This window comes from Hyperolius riggenbachi, chromosome 5 (assembly GCF_040937935.1).
Source record: "Hyperolius riggenbachi isolate aHypRig1 chromosome 5, aHypRig1.pri, whole genome shotgun sequence".
NCBI lineage: Eukaryota > Metazoa > Chordata > Amphibia > Anura > Hyperoliidae > Hyperolius > Hyperolius riggenbachi.
Genome location: NC_090650.1, coordinates 256,184,993 through 256,198,331, shown reverse-complemented (window position 1 = coordinate 256,198,331; position 13,339 = coordinate 256,184,993). Strand labels below are relative to the sequence as shown.

At 41.8% G+C, this 13,339-nt stretch overlaps 1 protein-coding gene across 1 annotated transcript in view; it reads right to left on the bottom strand.

Moving 5' to 3' along the window:
• NQO2 (N-ribosyldihydronicotinamide:quinone dehydrogenase 2) overlaps positions 1–10,016 on the bottom strand; it is a 35,227-nt gene extending 25,211 nt beyond the window's left edge. Inside the window, exons 1-3 of the mRNA XM_068234610.1 lie at positions 9,754–10,016; positions 6,086–6,250; positions 3,603–3,733 (exon numbers count right to left, since the gene is read on the bottom strand). Coding sequence (XP_068090711.1) covers positions 3,603–3,733; positions 6,086–6,250; positions 9,754–9,760 — 303 coding nt within the window. The 5' untranslated portion in view covers positions 9,761–10,016. The remainder of the gene's footprint in view (positions 1–3,602; positions 3,734–6,085; positions 6,251–9,753) is intronic.
• Positions 10,017–13,339: the final 3,323 nt, after the last annotated feature.

The window sequence follows — 13,339 nt, the reverse complement described above, 5'->3', positions numbered from 1 at the left end:
CTAGCAAGCAAGAACATACTGTACTAGGAATACATTTTTACCTATCTTTTGGTACTTTTTTAATTGCAAACGTTATTTAACCCATTTTAGTTCCTGGACGTAGAAACTACGTCCAGGAACCATGCACGCTCCTGCGCCAATCGCGCGCGTGCACGCGCGCTCCCGGCCGCGGTTCGTTAGCCAGGCAATCAGTGAATCGGGCTATGGTGCCCGATCACTGATTCCTCTCCCCCGCTGAAAAAGCGACAGCTTCTCTCGGAAGCTTCTCTTTTTCTGGCTGTAGCGTCCCCCATGCGTCTCTCTAAGTGAATGTTACGCTTAGAGTGATGTCATGTAAACAAACTCATGGCCACCATCTTGTGGCCAAAAAGTAAAACTACAACTAAAAGTAAAAAAAATTAAACTCAAACACACATTTACATTATAAATCTATTGTTTACATCCCACCCTCCCAAAACTACCCAAATAAAATGTTTAACCACTTTACCCCCGGCGGTACGAATTTCTCCGTCCCTTTTTCCATCCTTTAACCCCCAGGGACGGAGAAATCCGTACCTTCCACGCTACCGCCGCTGTCCGCGCTCCCGCCGCTCGTGCGCGTGCACCCGCCGCTCGTGCACACCGCCACCCGCTTGCCGGGAGATCAATGAACGGGAAAATCGATTCCCGTTCGTTGATCTAAACCCCCGCAATGATCCGCTGCTTCTATTAGAAACAGTGCGATCATTGTGATTCTCCCAGCCTCCTACTGCTTCCTGTAAGCGTCCTTCCGGATGCATACAGGTCGCATGTAAACAGACTCACTGTGGACATCTTGTGTCCAAATAGTAAACTACACCCTAAAGTATTTTACACATACAAATACATTGTATTACACAATAAATTAACTCATTACCTCCCACACTCCCCAATTTTTATTTTTTTTGTTATTAAAAATAAATAAATAAATACAATAAAAAAATAAACAAAATAGTTACCTTAGGGACTGAACTTTTTAAATATTTATGTCAAGAGGGTATAACACTGTTACTTTATAAACTATGGGCTTGTAATTAGGGATGAACGCAAAACTGAAAAAAATGCACCTTTATTTCCAAATAAAATATTGGTGCCAAACATTCTGATAGGGACATAATTTAAACGGTTTTATAACCGGGACAAATGGGCAAATACATTTCATGGGTTTTAATTACAGTAGCATGCATTATTTAAAAATTATAATGGCCGAAAACTGAAAAATAATATTTTTCCCACATTTTTTCCTATTTTCCCATTAAAACACATTAATAATAAAATATAATTCTTGGCATAATGTCCCACCTAAAGAAAGCCTAATTGGTGGCGAAAAAAAACAAGATCTAGTTCATTTCATTGCGATAAGTAATAATAAAGTTATAGATGAATGAATGGATGGAGTGCTGAAAGGTGAAAATTGCTCTGTGTTCAAGGGGTAAAACCCCTCAGTAGTGAAGTGGTTAATATAAAAAAAAAACATTACAATAAAAAAACAACAACATGTAAATATTTACCTAAGGGTCTAAACTTTTTAAATATCACTGTAAAGATGAAATATTTCTATATTGTTTTTATTTTAAACTTGTAAATAGTGATAGATGCAAAACGGAAAAAATGCACCTTTATTTCCAAATAAAATATTGTCGCCATACATTGTGATAGAGACATAATTTTAATGGTGTAATAACCGGGACATATGGGCAAATACAATACGTGAGTTTTAATTATGGAGGCATGTATTATTTTAAAACTATAATGGCTGAAAACTGAGAAATAATGATTTTTTTCTGTTTTTTTCTTATTCTTCCTGTTAAAATGCATTTACAGTAAAGTGGCTCTTAGCAAAATGTACCCCCCAAAGAAAGCCTAATTGGTTGCGGAAAGAAAAAGATATAGATCAGTTCATTGTGATAAGTAGTGATAAAGTTATAGGCTAATGAATGGGAGGTGAACATTGCTCAAGTGAAAATGACGGAACGCGAATGGGTTAAGTACAAATGTTATTTTAAACAGAAGATAAAAAAAATCTCCTAGGAGGAAACTTAGGAGAAGAAATTAATTGGATTGGGGCCAGAAAGTGTTAGAACCACTGTCAGAGTTTTATTTGTGCCTATTTCTTAGTTAGGGTTGTCTCAAATCCCTGTTTTATAAACCAATGTCATAGGGAACAGGTAGTGAGGGAAATGGCCCCAGTAGTAGGTTACAAATGAAAACATTTTGAATTTGTTAAAGGAATTGTCGAAAAATATCTAACTATCCACCATCCCCAGTTGGTGAGCAGTAAGGCCTCATATGATGACATGAGAAGCCTCACAGTCGCTTCATGCTACCTCCCACCATTTCATATTCTCAGGATCCCTCTACAGCATTCTCTCTCTCACTCTCTGTGATTCCCTTAGTGAGCATGCATGCACACACAATAATGCACCATGCATGCATGGCTTCCGCTGAGATGGTCAGGCTTCCACCCAAGCCAAACACACATGGGAGGAGTGGAATGGTGATACTTGGGAGAGAGGAGCAAGGCAGAGGGAGGGGCCATCATGGCACTTTAGCTCAGCCACTCTGTGCCACATCAGCGGTGGACTGAGAAGAATCTAGGGGGAGGATTCATGGACAAACATTCCTTGTATTAGGCAAATATCAACTGAGTTAAGCTTCCAGTATGATAATATAGAAAATGAAAATCATCTCTGTATGCCCCTGATAGTAAGGCTGCACATCTAGAACCACTGGTGTATAGTGAGCCTATAGATAATACATTTTACAGAGCCACACCAATCCAACATGCATACAGCTGGGCGCTAGTCTAGTTTAGGGGACCCAGCAGGAAACCTCATAGGGAAATTCTACTAACGTGATTGGGAGGACAGCACAGCAGAACTGCTAAGTTTTAGATGTAGGTTGTAGTAAACTACGTCCCACGCTATTTGGCCAACCGCATTATTTTGTGCTTTAGATGATGCTGTTATTGGCAATCTGTTCCCTACGAGGTTTCCTGCTGGGTCACTTAAACTAGACTAGCGTCTACAACTGTTTCAGACTTTCTGGTCCTCATCAGTGCATGGCAGAGATTGATATAGCTGTATGGGATTGGGTCTGGACCAGTATTAATTAGTAATACCCAGATAGCTCGTGGTGACCCAGAACCACTAGTAAAGTGCTAAAATAGACCAAAACGCCTTCTATTAAAAAGAAATGCTAAATGTAATTTTGTCTACTTAAAATAGAAGTTATTTTCCCATGATGCATATTTGAATCATCTCTTTAATTTTGAAGCCCCTGAAGGCAAGGCTCCACATCCAGAACTGCTGGTGTTTAGTGAGCCTGTCGCTCTGCTAGTACATTTTATCAATCCAACATACACACAGCTGTTTCAGACTTTCTGGTCCGTATCAGTGCATGGCATAGATTGAAAATATACAGTATGCTGCTTGGTTAGGGTGTCTGAAGGTCTCGTAAATAAAGGGTTATTTTAAAATATATATATATATATATATATATATATATATATATATATATATATATATATATATATATATATTAAAAAAGAAAAAATATAATGTTTTTATTAAAACTTGATCTACCTGAAAGATGATTAAGTCAGCTTCATGGACCTTTCTTTGCTCCTCAAGAATATCTTCACTTAAACAACCCTTCTTAAATGCTTCCTTTGTCTCTATACTGTAGCTGAAGTGCTGAGGATTGCACAGATCTCCTGTCCAGTGAGAAATAGAGTTTTTTCTTTTTACTGTTAGAAGAAATGAATTACACAGCACAGACAAAAGGCGCAGCTGCAGACTTAACTAATCTGGGTTAGTGGAATAATTGACAAATGCAACATTCTGAATGGCAACATTGGGTAGTCTTTGAAAAAGGGAATTAAAATACAAGTTTAATACTGATCATTGGAATCTGTGGAGCTGGTCATACACCATGCTATCTTAATTTTACAATCTTACAACATCTATGTAGTACAAGAGTCAGATTTTCTCCAGGCTAGGGTCACCTGTAATGCAGCTTCACACTCATGTACTGGAACTGTCATCATTCTGAAGTGTATCTAGAGGGGTGCAGGCATGGCTCGTGCCATGGGCACTACAGCACCATGTATGAAACAAAAAGGAAAGGCAACCCCTCTATATATAGGATGGTAAACGAGCACTAATTGGACCAAGAAACATATGTGATGTATAATATGTCTTTATTGAAGCCAACTAAAAATTTCAAACATTTCAAACAAAGCAAGCCGTGACCAAGCCTATATAAGGTTATATAGCCTATATAGGCTTGGTCATGGCTTGCTTTGTTTTAAATGTTTTAAATTTTTAGTTGGTATCAATAAAGACATATTATACCTCATGTATGTTTCTTGGTCCAATTAGTGCTCGTTTACCATCCTATATATAGAGTGGTTGCCTTTCCTTTTTGTTTCATATACGTTCACTATCAGGTCTATGACCTATCCCCTCCATGTATAGACTAAAAGCAATATTTATTGCCTAATGATGCATGCTCACCTTTTCTTTTTGTTTTAAACACTACAGCACCATGGGCACCATGCCTGCCCCTGTCCTGAGCCCCATGCCTGCCCCTGTGCTGTGCTGCCATGCCCGCCACTGTGCTGTGCCACCATGCCTGCCCCTGTGCTGTGCTGCCATGCCCGCCCCTGTGCTGCGCCACCATGCTTGCTCCTGTGCTGCGCTGCCATGCCTGCCCCTGTGCTGTGCTGCCATGCCTGCCCCTGTGCTGCGCCACCATGCCCGCCCCTTTGCTGTGCCACAATGCCTGCACCTGTGCTGCGCTGCCATGCCTGCCCCTGTCCTGAGCCCCATGCCTGCCCCTGTGCTGTGCTGCCATGCCCGCCACTGTGCTGTGCCACCATGCCTGCCCCTGTGCTGTGCTGCCATGCCCGCCCCTGTCCTGCGCCACCATGCCTGCTCCTGTGCTGTGCTGCCATGCCTGCCACTGTGCTGTGCCACCATGCCTGCCCCTGTGCTGCGCCACCATGCCTGCCCCCATGCCTCAGACCTCAGATCAGATTAATTCTGTTATCTAGGAAGCATGGCCACTTAATTTATGTATGTAGGGCACACTTGGCTTAGTGCTTTAAGGGTCTTTTTCCACTACACAGCTGAATCGCAAAATCGCAAATCACTAGTGATTTTTAAATTGCTAGGGTTGCTACTTTATTATAGGAATCATGAGAAATATTTTCCACTATAGTGATTCGATTTACAAATCGCAAGCGCTTTCTGGAGCGATTTTAAGAGGGATAATGCAATGCAAATGAAAAAAATCGCAATCGCATTTGCAAACCAATAAAGATTAATTTTGGATGTGCCGGCTTTTTTCCTTGATGAATACTGCATAGAAGGCGTCATCCCTCTTTTCAGCTGTTGTACTCCCCTTAAAGACTATGGGTTTGATCCTTTAGTGAGTGCGAGACAATACTACCAATGTGATGCATTGTACCACATGCCATGACAAGTCGCTAGCATTATATGTTGCCATTTGCATTACTCTGTCGTTGCTGTTGTCATCACACTATGTTGTTGTTATTTTGCACTATACTGCTGTCATTGCAGTATGCCAATTGTCATTGTACCACAAACAATTCCAATCTATTCTACGATAGCAATTCATATCAACCACAGCCTCCTGTGCATCAAGTGTCAACACTGGTTCAGAGCAGCTGTACTTGGAAAAAACATTTATTTCATTTCTGAGAGTCGTCCATATTAACTTACTTTATTTGTGTACTCAGCTTCTGTGAATGTTGCAGCTCTTTAAATATTGTAAACATGATCTGCATTAGTCTGCTAACCCTAAGGACATTTACCTTATACTTTCTACACACATAAAGAGACACAAGGACTATTTTTTGGGTCATTTACATGGCACTAAGTTTTTGGAGTTATGAAATTAAACCATAGCATTTTGGGAAACATTCACATAAGAGTTAGAAAACACAAAATCTGAGCACAATCTCCGCAGTCGGTTCTGAATCCAGCAATGTTCCTTAATACATGATTTCTGCAAGCCACATGAAGTGACTATTATTGCTTACCTGTGATATCACTTCTGGTTGCAGCTGCATTAAACTTCATTGTGTAAAGATCAGAGACTGTGACATTGCACCCCTGCTTGCTGAAGACGTCTACTGCTATATTCTTCAGTGATCCATTCATGGATTTGGGCTCCTGGTGGGCATATACTATCAGAACATTTTTGCCTTTAGAAACAAATGGCACTGATCATTTTTAGCAATTCACTTGTACCAAAAACAAAAGAAACCAACACAGATACAGAACAGGACACAGAAAAGGAAACAGACAGACCAACTAGCTGTGCATTCTGGGAGACCAGGTATATGTTCTACTGGCTTCAGAATTCTCAGTAAACAAACTTTTCACTGAGCTGCACCTGAGAGGACTCAAGATGCGGCCGCAATAGCAGCATAGGGGGCGATATACAGGCTGGGAACGCGAACAATCACTCGCGTTCCCATGCCTGTCGGCCGGTGACGGCCAAACCGGAAGTGTTCGCCGGTGGGTGCAGAGGCATCGGAGCGGAGCTGCGAGGGCACCGATCGTCTGCAGGGGGCTGAGGGAAGCCCCAGGTGAGTTCATCTCATTTTTTTTTTTTTTGGACTTTAGGTTATCTTTAAGTGACACTGCCTATTTAAGTGATCCTGCATTTTTTTTAATTAATGGAGAGGAGGGCTTCATCCAACATTTTGCTGGGTAGATCTACTTAGACCGCTGTTAAGTTCATGAATATTTGGCTCCACCCATGACCACACCCACATGTGGGTGCATGGCCACACCCATTTTTTGGCTGAAGTGCCCAAAAGTGCCCCGGATCTCTTAGGGTCCTAGCAACGCCCCTGGATCGCAGCCATGTCACATTAAATTTTGTGACAATCGGAAGGCAGGGGAGGAGAGAGGCAATGCGGCTGAAGAGGAGAGGAGAGGCCAGGAGCGGCTCTACCATGAAACGATATCATGGCTGGGGGTGGCACTAGGCACAACATCCACTGGAGCGTTCCCTCAGCCGCCGGCTTGCTCATCTGCCCTCCAGCCAGCCGCGGCTGAAGGAGGGGAGACCAGGACGAGCCCCAGACACCGCCGCTGGAGCAGGCATGTACACCTAGCTATCTTTACTGAAGGCACCTATACCCACAGTGCTACCCATAAATATTCATACCCTGGGCAAATTTTGACTTGAAGTAAAATAAAAGTAAAATTAATAAAGTAAAATTAAAGTAAAATTTTGACTTAAAGATAATAATAATAATTCCTTTTCTACATCGTCTTATTATCTTTTGGGAGACACCTATGTCATTTCCCATCAAAAAATTGCTTACTAGTGGAATAAAAGTAACTTAAATCAAAATTTGCCAGGGGTATGAATAATTATGGGCAGCACTGTAACTACTTATACCTGGCTACCTATACTGAAGGCCCCTCTACCTAGCTATCTATACTGAAGGCCCCTATACCTAGCTATCTATACTGAAAGCGCCTATACCTAGCTATCTATACTGAAGGTACCTATACCTGGCTACCTGTACTGAAGGTACCCATACCTAACTACCTATACTGAAGGCACCTATACCTGGCTACCTATACTGAAGTCATCTATACCTAGCTATCTATACTGAAGGCATCTATACCTAGCTATCTATACTGAAGGCATCTATACCTAGCTATCTATACTGAAGGCACCTTGTAATGAATAGCGGAGATGCCGCCGCACGGTCTGGCGGCGGGGCGGCTGTCTCCGCGTTCAGACCGGCGGTTTCCGCACAGCAGCATGTGTCTGGTTTGCCTGGCCCTTCTAGTGCACATGGATGCAGAGCTACGCGCGTGCGCGCCAGAAGACAGGACCTTTATGCCAGCAGGAGAGGTATCAGCTGATCAGGACGATCAGCTGATCCCAGCAGAACTCCTGATTGGCTGAGTGGCTGGGGGCAGCGCTTCAGAATATATAGATCTTGCTTGTCAGTTGCTGGTTGTCTGCCGTTGCGAATACTTACGTGTGAGCACTCAGACCTCAGTCAGATCCTACAGTGTGTTAGAACCAGGTGGACCTGGGAATTCACACTTAGCCAGATTACGCTCTTGTTATTGCTGTGTTATACTTTAGACCAGTTCCGGGGTGTTGAGACCAAGGACCTCACACCCAAGCTTAGGATTACTGTGTCATTGCTGTGTTATACTTTAGATCAGTTTCAGGGTGTTGAGACCAAGGACCTCACACCCAAGCATAGGATACTGTGTTATTCCTTAGACTAGTTCCTGGGTGTCGAGACCAAGGACCTCACACCCCAGACTAGGATTGTACTTTATATCTGTTATGACCATTTGCTCTGTCGACCTCTCTCTTGCTTTCTGATTCGGTACCTCTGCCTATCTGCCTACCAGTTGCCAACCTTGCCTGTACCCGGTTACCGAATCAGCCTTCCGTCTTTGTACCTTATCTGCTCGTGTGTTGCCGACCTGGCCTGCCCGACCCTTCTGTCTGTCACTCATCCCTCGAGTGTTCAGTCTGTCTGTACTACCCGTGACACTATTCCACCAAGTGTCAGTTAGCTGCAAGGACCTCTTGCTCCTCAGAGAGTCCTTCCTGCAGTGCAGCCAGTGGCCTCTATCCCATAGGAGTCCCCTGGCTGCAGTACAGTCTGATTATCAGTTTACCAGGGAATCACTGGCTGCCAGATTGTCTCTATCCCCTCTCTTAAGGAGATAGTCCCTGTACAGCCGAGGGCCATCTGCTCCTCTCTGTGGTCTCTGGCCGAAGTTATCTGTGTCTCCCGCCCCACAGGAGATAGCCTACAGTTGCACTAAACACTTACACTTCATTAGGTGTCCAGAGGTTAGTCATACTTGTATTATTGGTGATTCTGCAGATCATCCATAATCAAGTATACATCTGTATTGTTGATGATTCTGCAGATCATCAATAATCAGATTCTCTCTGTGTGCTGACACCGATCGTTACACACCTATACCTAGCTACCTATACCTGGCTACCTATATTGAAGGCACCTATACCTAACTGCCTATACTGAAGGCACCTATACCTAGCTACCTATACTGTAAATGTTGGTAGATCTCCTGGACTTGGCACATTTTAAAGTAGCTCGCGAGCCGAAAAAGTGTGGGCACCTCTGGTTTACAGTACGCTGCTGAATCCACTAGAATCTGCTCACTCTGTGCTTTTTACATCAGAAATAGGGTACAATCTTATCAAGTAATCTGGAATAAGATGGTGCTCTGACACAATGGAAATGTTAAGTATCAGACTACGTTGTAAAAATAAAAATGTGCCTGTATCTGAAATGCCATTTGACTCTTTTAAAAACACTTTTAATAATGTATGCTTTGTGCGCTTTTAAAATCGGATGCGTTTTTTAATCTCAAAAATCATGAAAATCGTGAAGACCTGTACACACTGTTGCGATGCGTTTTTTCTATTTTCATGAAGGCTTTGTGATTTAATAATCGCAGCGCAAGCGCAGCATTGTATACAGGCCCTAAGTTAAGCAGCCATGATGAATTTTGTCATGAACTGAAGTGCCTCCTACTTTTCCTCCTCAGAATTGTGTCCATTCCCTCCCTTTTCCAAGGCATACGCAATCTATCCATGTCTTAATAGAAGGATCACTCCCAAGCATGTGGGCAGATTAACAATACTATGCAAATGTGCTAAAAATGAAAAGCATTTACATACCTGTCATTATTGCTGATATGCCTTTCAATTTGTTAAAACTGAGATTCTTCTGATGTGTCCAAAAATGACTTCTCTGCTAATGGAAAAGCTTATGTAGGTGGTTAAGGTTTTATATTTAGTGCACATCTACTGAACAGCAGACAGACTTCACACGGCACGAGTATCACAAGAGTAGCTGAAGGCTGAAAAAAAAGACATGAGGCAGCCTCTAGCAGGCTGAGTCATTCATTCAATATGAAAAAGAGAGTACCATTTGCACTTGCTGAACTACATTCCGTAGGAAACAAGAGCATTGTTAATTGGTTCCCCTGCTTTTCGTGAGAACTTTCAAGGGTAGCTGGTGATCACACTAGGCAGAAAAGACAAGGCCGAGCTGTGAACTGATCAGGCCTTCCACTACCAGACAGGTTAATTGCCTCAATGCAGCAGCAACAAACAAGCAAACAAACAAATAATCTCTGGAACCAACATTTCTATTAAATCAATGGGATTTTCCAGCTCTTTGGAATGTATTAAATAAACTCTTAAAATAGCATAATCCCTCAAAACAAAAGGAAAAGCCAAAGGCCTTTCAGCTACATTTCGTACTCACATTGTCCCAGGATAAGATGATGAACCAGCGAGAGTTGTGCTGTCTCGTTTTGTACTCACCCGATGTGATGTGAGCACAAAGTACAGCTCATTGTTAAACAAGACTCATCTGCTTCCAGTTGAAAATCAAGAATTCACACCCAACTTGTGAATGAAGAAATTGATGGTACATTTTATCAACAAACTAAAAGGCTCAAAGATACAGGAAGCCTGGTTAGTGTCAGGAGCTTTGGTGGCCCTGTGAATGAATAATATCATGTTGCATGTCTATGGCCCTCGGCCTTTGTCTTTTCACTGTGAATAACTGTAAGAGGTGATGACGATGGTACAGCTTTAGTTTTCAAGCCATTTGAGATGCTACTGCAGTCGATTTTGTTTGCTGACCTAGTTTTTTTCTGATCACAGGAAATCTTTGTTGCTGCTGCATTATAAAGACAACATTAACCCTAATAAAGCTAGTGTGCATATAAACTTTTGATGGTAATCGGACGTAGAAAGTATGCATGCTCTGTTTGGCTGAAAATGCATATTCATTTCTGTGGAGGAGGGAGAGCAGCAAAAGTCTTCATACTGCAGGAAGAATCAATAGTAATCTCCTGGGAAAATCCTCTCTGGTAGACTGTTTTCCTGCAAGCAGGACCAGCTCTAAATGTGAAGCATGGTTCATACAGGAAAATATGATCACTGCCCAGCCTGATTGGAAATAATCAGATAAGCAATGGTTGGTTATGGAATTTTAAAGGATACCCGAGGCGAGGGCAAGAAGTTCTGTTCTGACTTAGTGTGCCGCTGCCTCCTCTGAAAGATCTGCAAGTCACGATTAACCTCCTCAGCGGTAATACCGAGTCAGGCCCGGGATGAAACTGCAGCTCAGAGCAGGTAATCCTGTGCCTGAGAGAGTTATATGCAGGCGCTGCTGCAGATCTCTCTATTGTATGTTTTTTGTTTCTTGTTTTTAGAGTCTAAAAGCTTGTGAAAAAATTGCATGGCATTTAGACCCTAAATCTGGAAATAATCATAATGCCAGGGAGGTTAAACGTGTATGCATGGCCCTGGCTGCACACCTCCTCGTTTGTGGCTGGGAACGCTCTGCACATGCGCAGTTTAAAGATAATCTGAACTGAAAATAAAAAGTCAAAATAAACATAAACCCATCATACTTACCTCCTGTGTAATCTACTCATCAATCTCTTTCTCATCTCCTGCATCCTGTTTGTCCATCGTGATCAATGGAATTCTCTGTCCTCCATTTTGAAAATGGCCATTACCCCATAACAGCTTCCTGGTCAGCACACTGTTAACTGATAACTGTTAACTGATCATTTGCAGATACTGATCTGTTGCATGTGTACAGCATCTTTGTGTGCAGCACCTTGCAAAGATTTGTATCTTATGGGGAGTTCAGCTCAATAGTCTAGACCCTAGGTTCTCAACATGTGGTACGTGTACCCCAGGGGGTACTTCTGATGGTTCCAGGGGGTACTCAGGCTTGATATACATAACCAAGAATAACAAATTTAGAGTTTTAGAAAAATATGAATCTTATTTAAACAAAGCCAAATTAGTATTTTAGCTAATTAAAAGTCATATTAAATGTTTGTATATTGTTTAGAACCAATTATCATGCACTACGATTCAAAATATATTTGTCAAGGGGTACTTGTGATAATGTTTACTATGCTAGGGGGTACTTGGTGAGTACAGGGTTTCAAAAGGGGTACATACCAATAAAATGTTGAGAAACACTGGTCTAGACTGTGTAGGTACGGCTCTCATACTACATGGAAGGGGATAAAATTGGTCTTTGATCTTTCATTTTCCAAAGACTTTTATCTGATGTATGTACCAACCTTTAGCTTTCAGTTATATTAGCGGATCATTTCATTTATCATTTTAAAGATCTAATTTTAAAGTCCTGTATGGCCTGGCCCACAGCTAAACTGTAAAGCATGATATGCAACTTTGCAGAAAAGTTATAATATGCATGTGAATTTTAAATAATACATATTTTGCTGTTGCCATATCTGTGGACACAGATCACACCTACTTTGATGTTAAAAAAAAGAAAAGAAATGAAAAAAGTATGCTTTCATTACACTTGTGTAACACTGCCACCTGGTGGTATCAATTGGAATGTCATTGCTCATTGGATTATATTAGAAGATAACTAACATTAGTATTGAACAATTACTTCCTTTGGTCAATTGTATTTATTACTTTTATAATTTTTAGTTAGTTAAATAGAAAATTAATGTTGTATGGGAAACATCTTTATTATTTATTTCTAACAAGCCCAGCATTATATGTAAGCTTGAAGGATCTCTGTCATGTAAGCTTGGCAGTCCACCTGATTTAGGCCCATTACATATGGGCAGCTGGTGGCAGTAAATTAATCACCTGTCAGCTGCTATCCTGCGCCATCTGTTATTGATTTGCACGGGCAGTGTACAGGCGTCCATCTCATTGGGGCACATCTAAGCATGGACAATGGGCACACTTATATGCAATGGGATGCAGGTTATTGCTGCAGTGCCAGATCACATCACTGTGATGCAAATACAGAAACAAAGTTACAGATGCTGCCATTCAGCTGCATTAAATTGTAGTCATGCTAAATGTAGTTTTGGGGAAAAAAAAAATTATTCCTGTTTAAAAGTTGCTAATGAAGAATGCTTGAGGAGTAGACTACACGGGAGGCAAGTATGACGTGTGTATGTTTAATTTTACTTTAAAATTTTCAGTTCAGGTTTTCTTTAATGCGCCTGGAAGTAAGACTGTACATCCAGCGCTGCCCAATAAGTCTGAAACAGGCTGTATGCATGTTGTATTGGTGTGGCTATATTCAGGGCCGGGCCGAGGCATAGGCTGGAGAGGCTCCAGCCTCAGGGCGCAGTGTAGGAGGGGGCGCACAATTCATTCAGCTGTCATTCCTAATTGTGTATGAAGCAGAAACAAATAAGAAAAGGGGATACATAGCAGTGACTGCAAGCCAGAT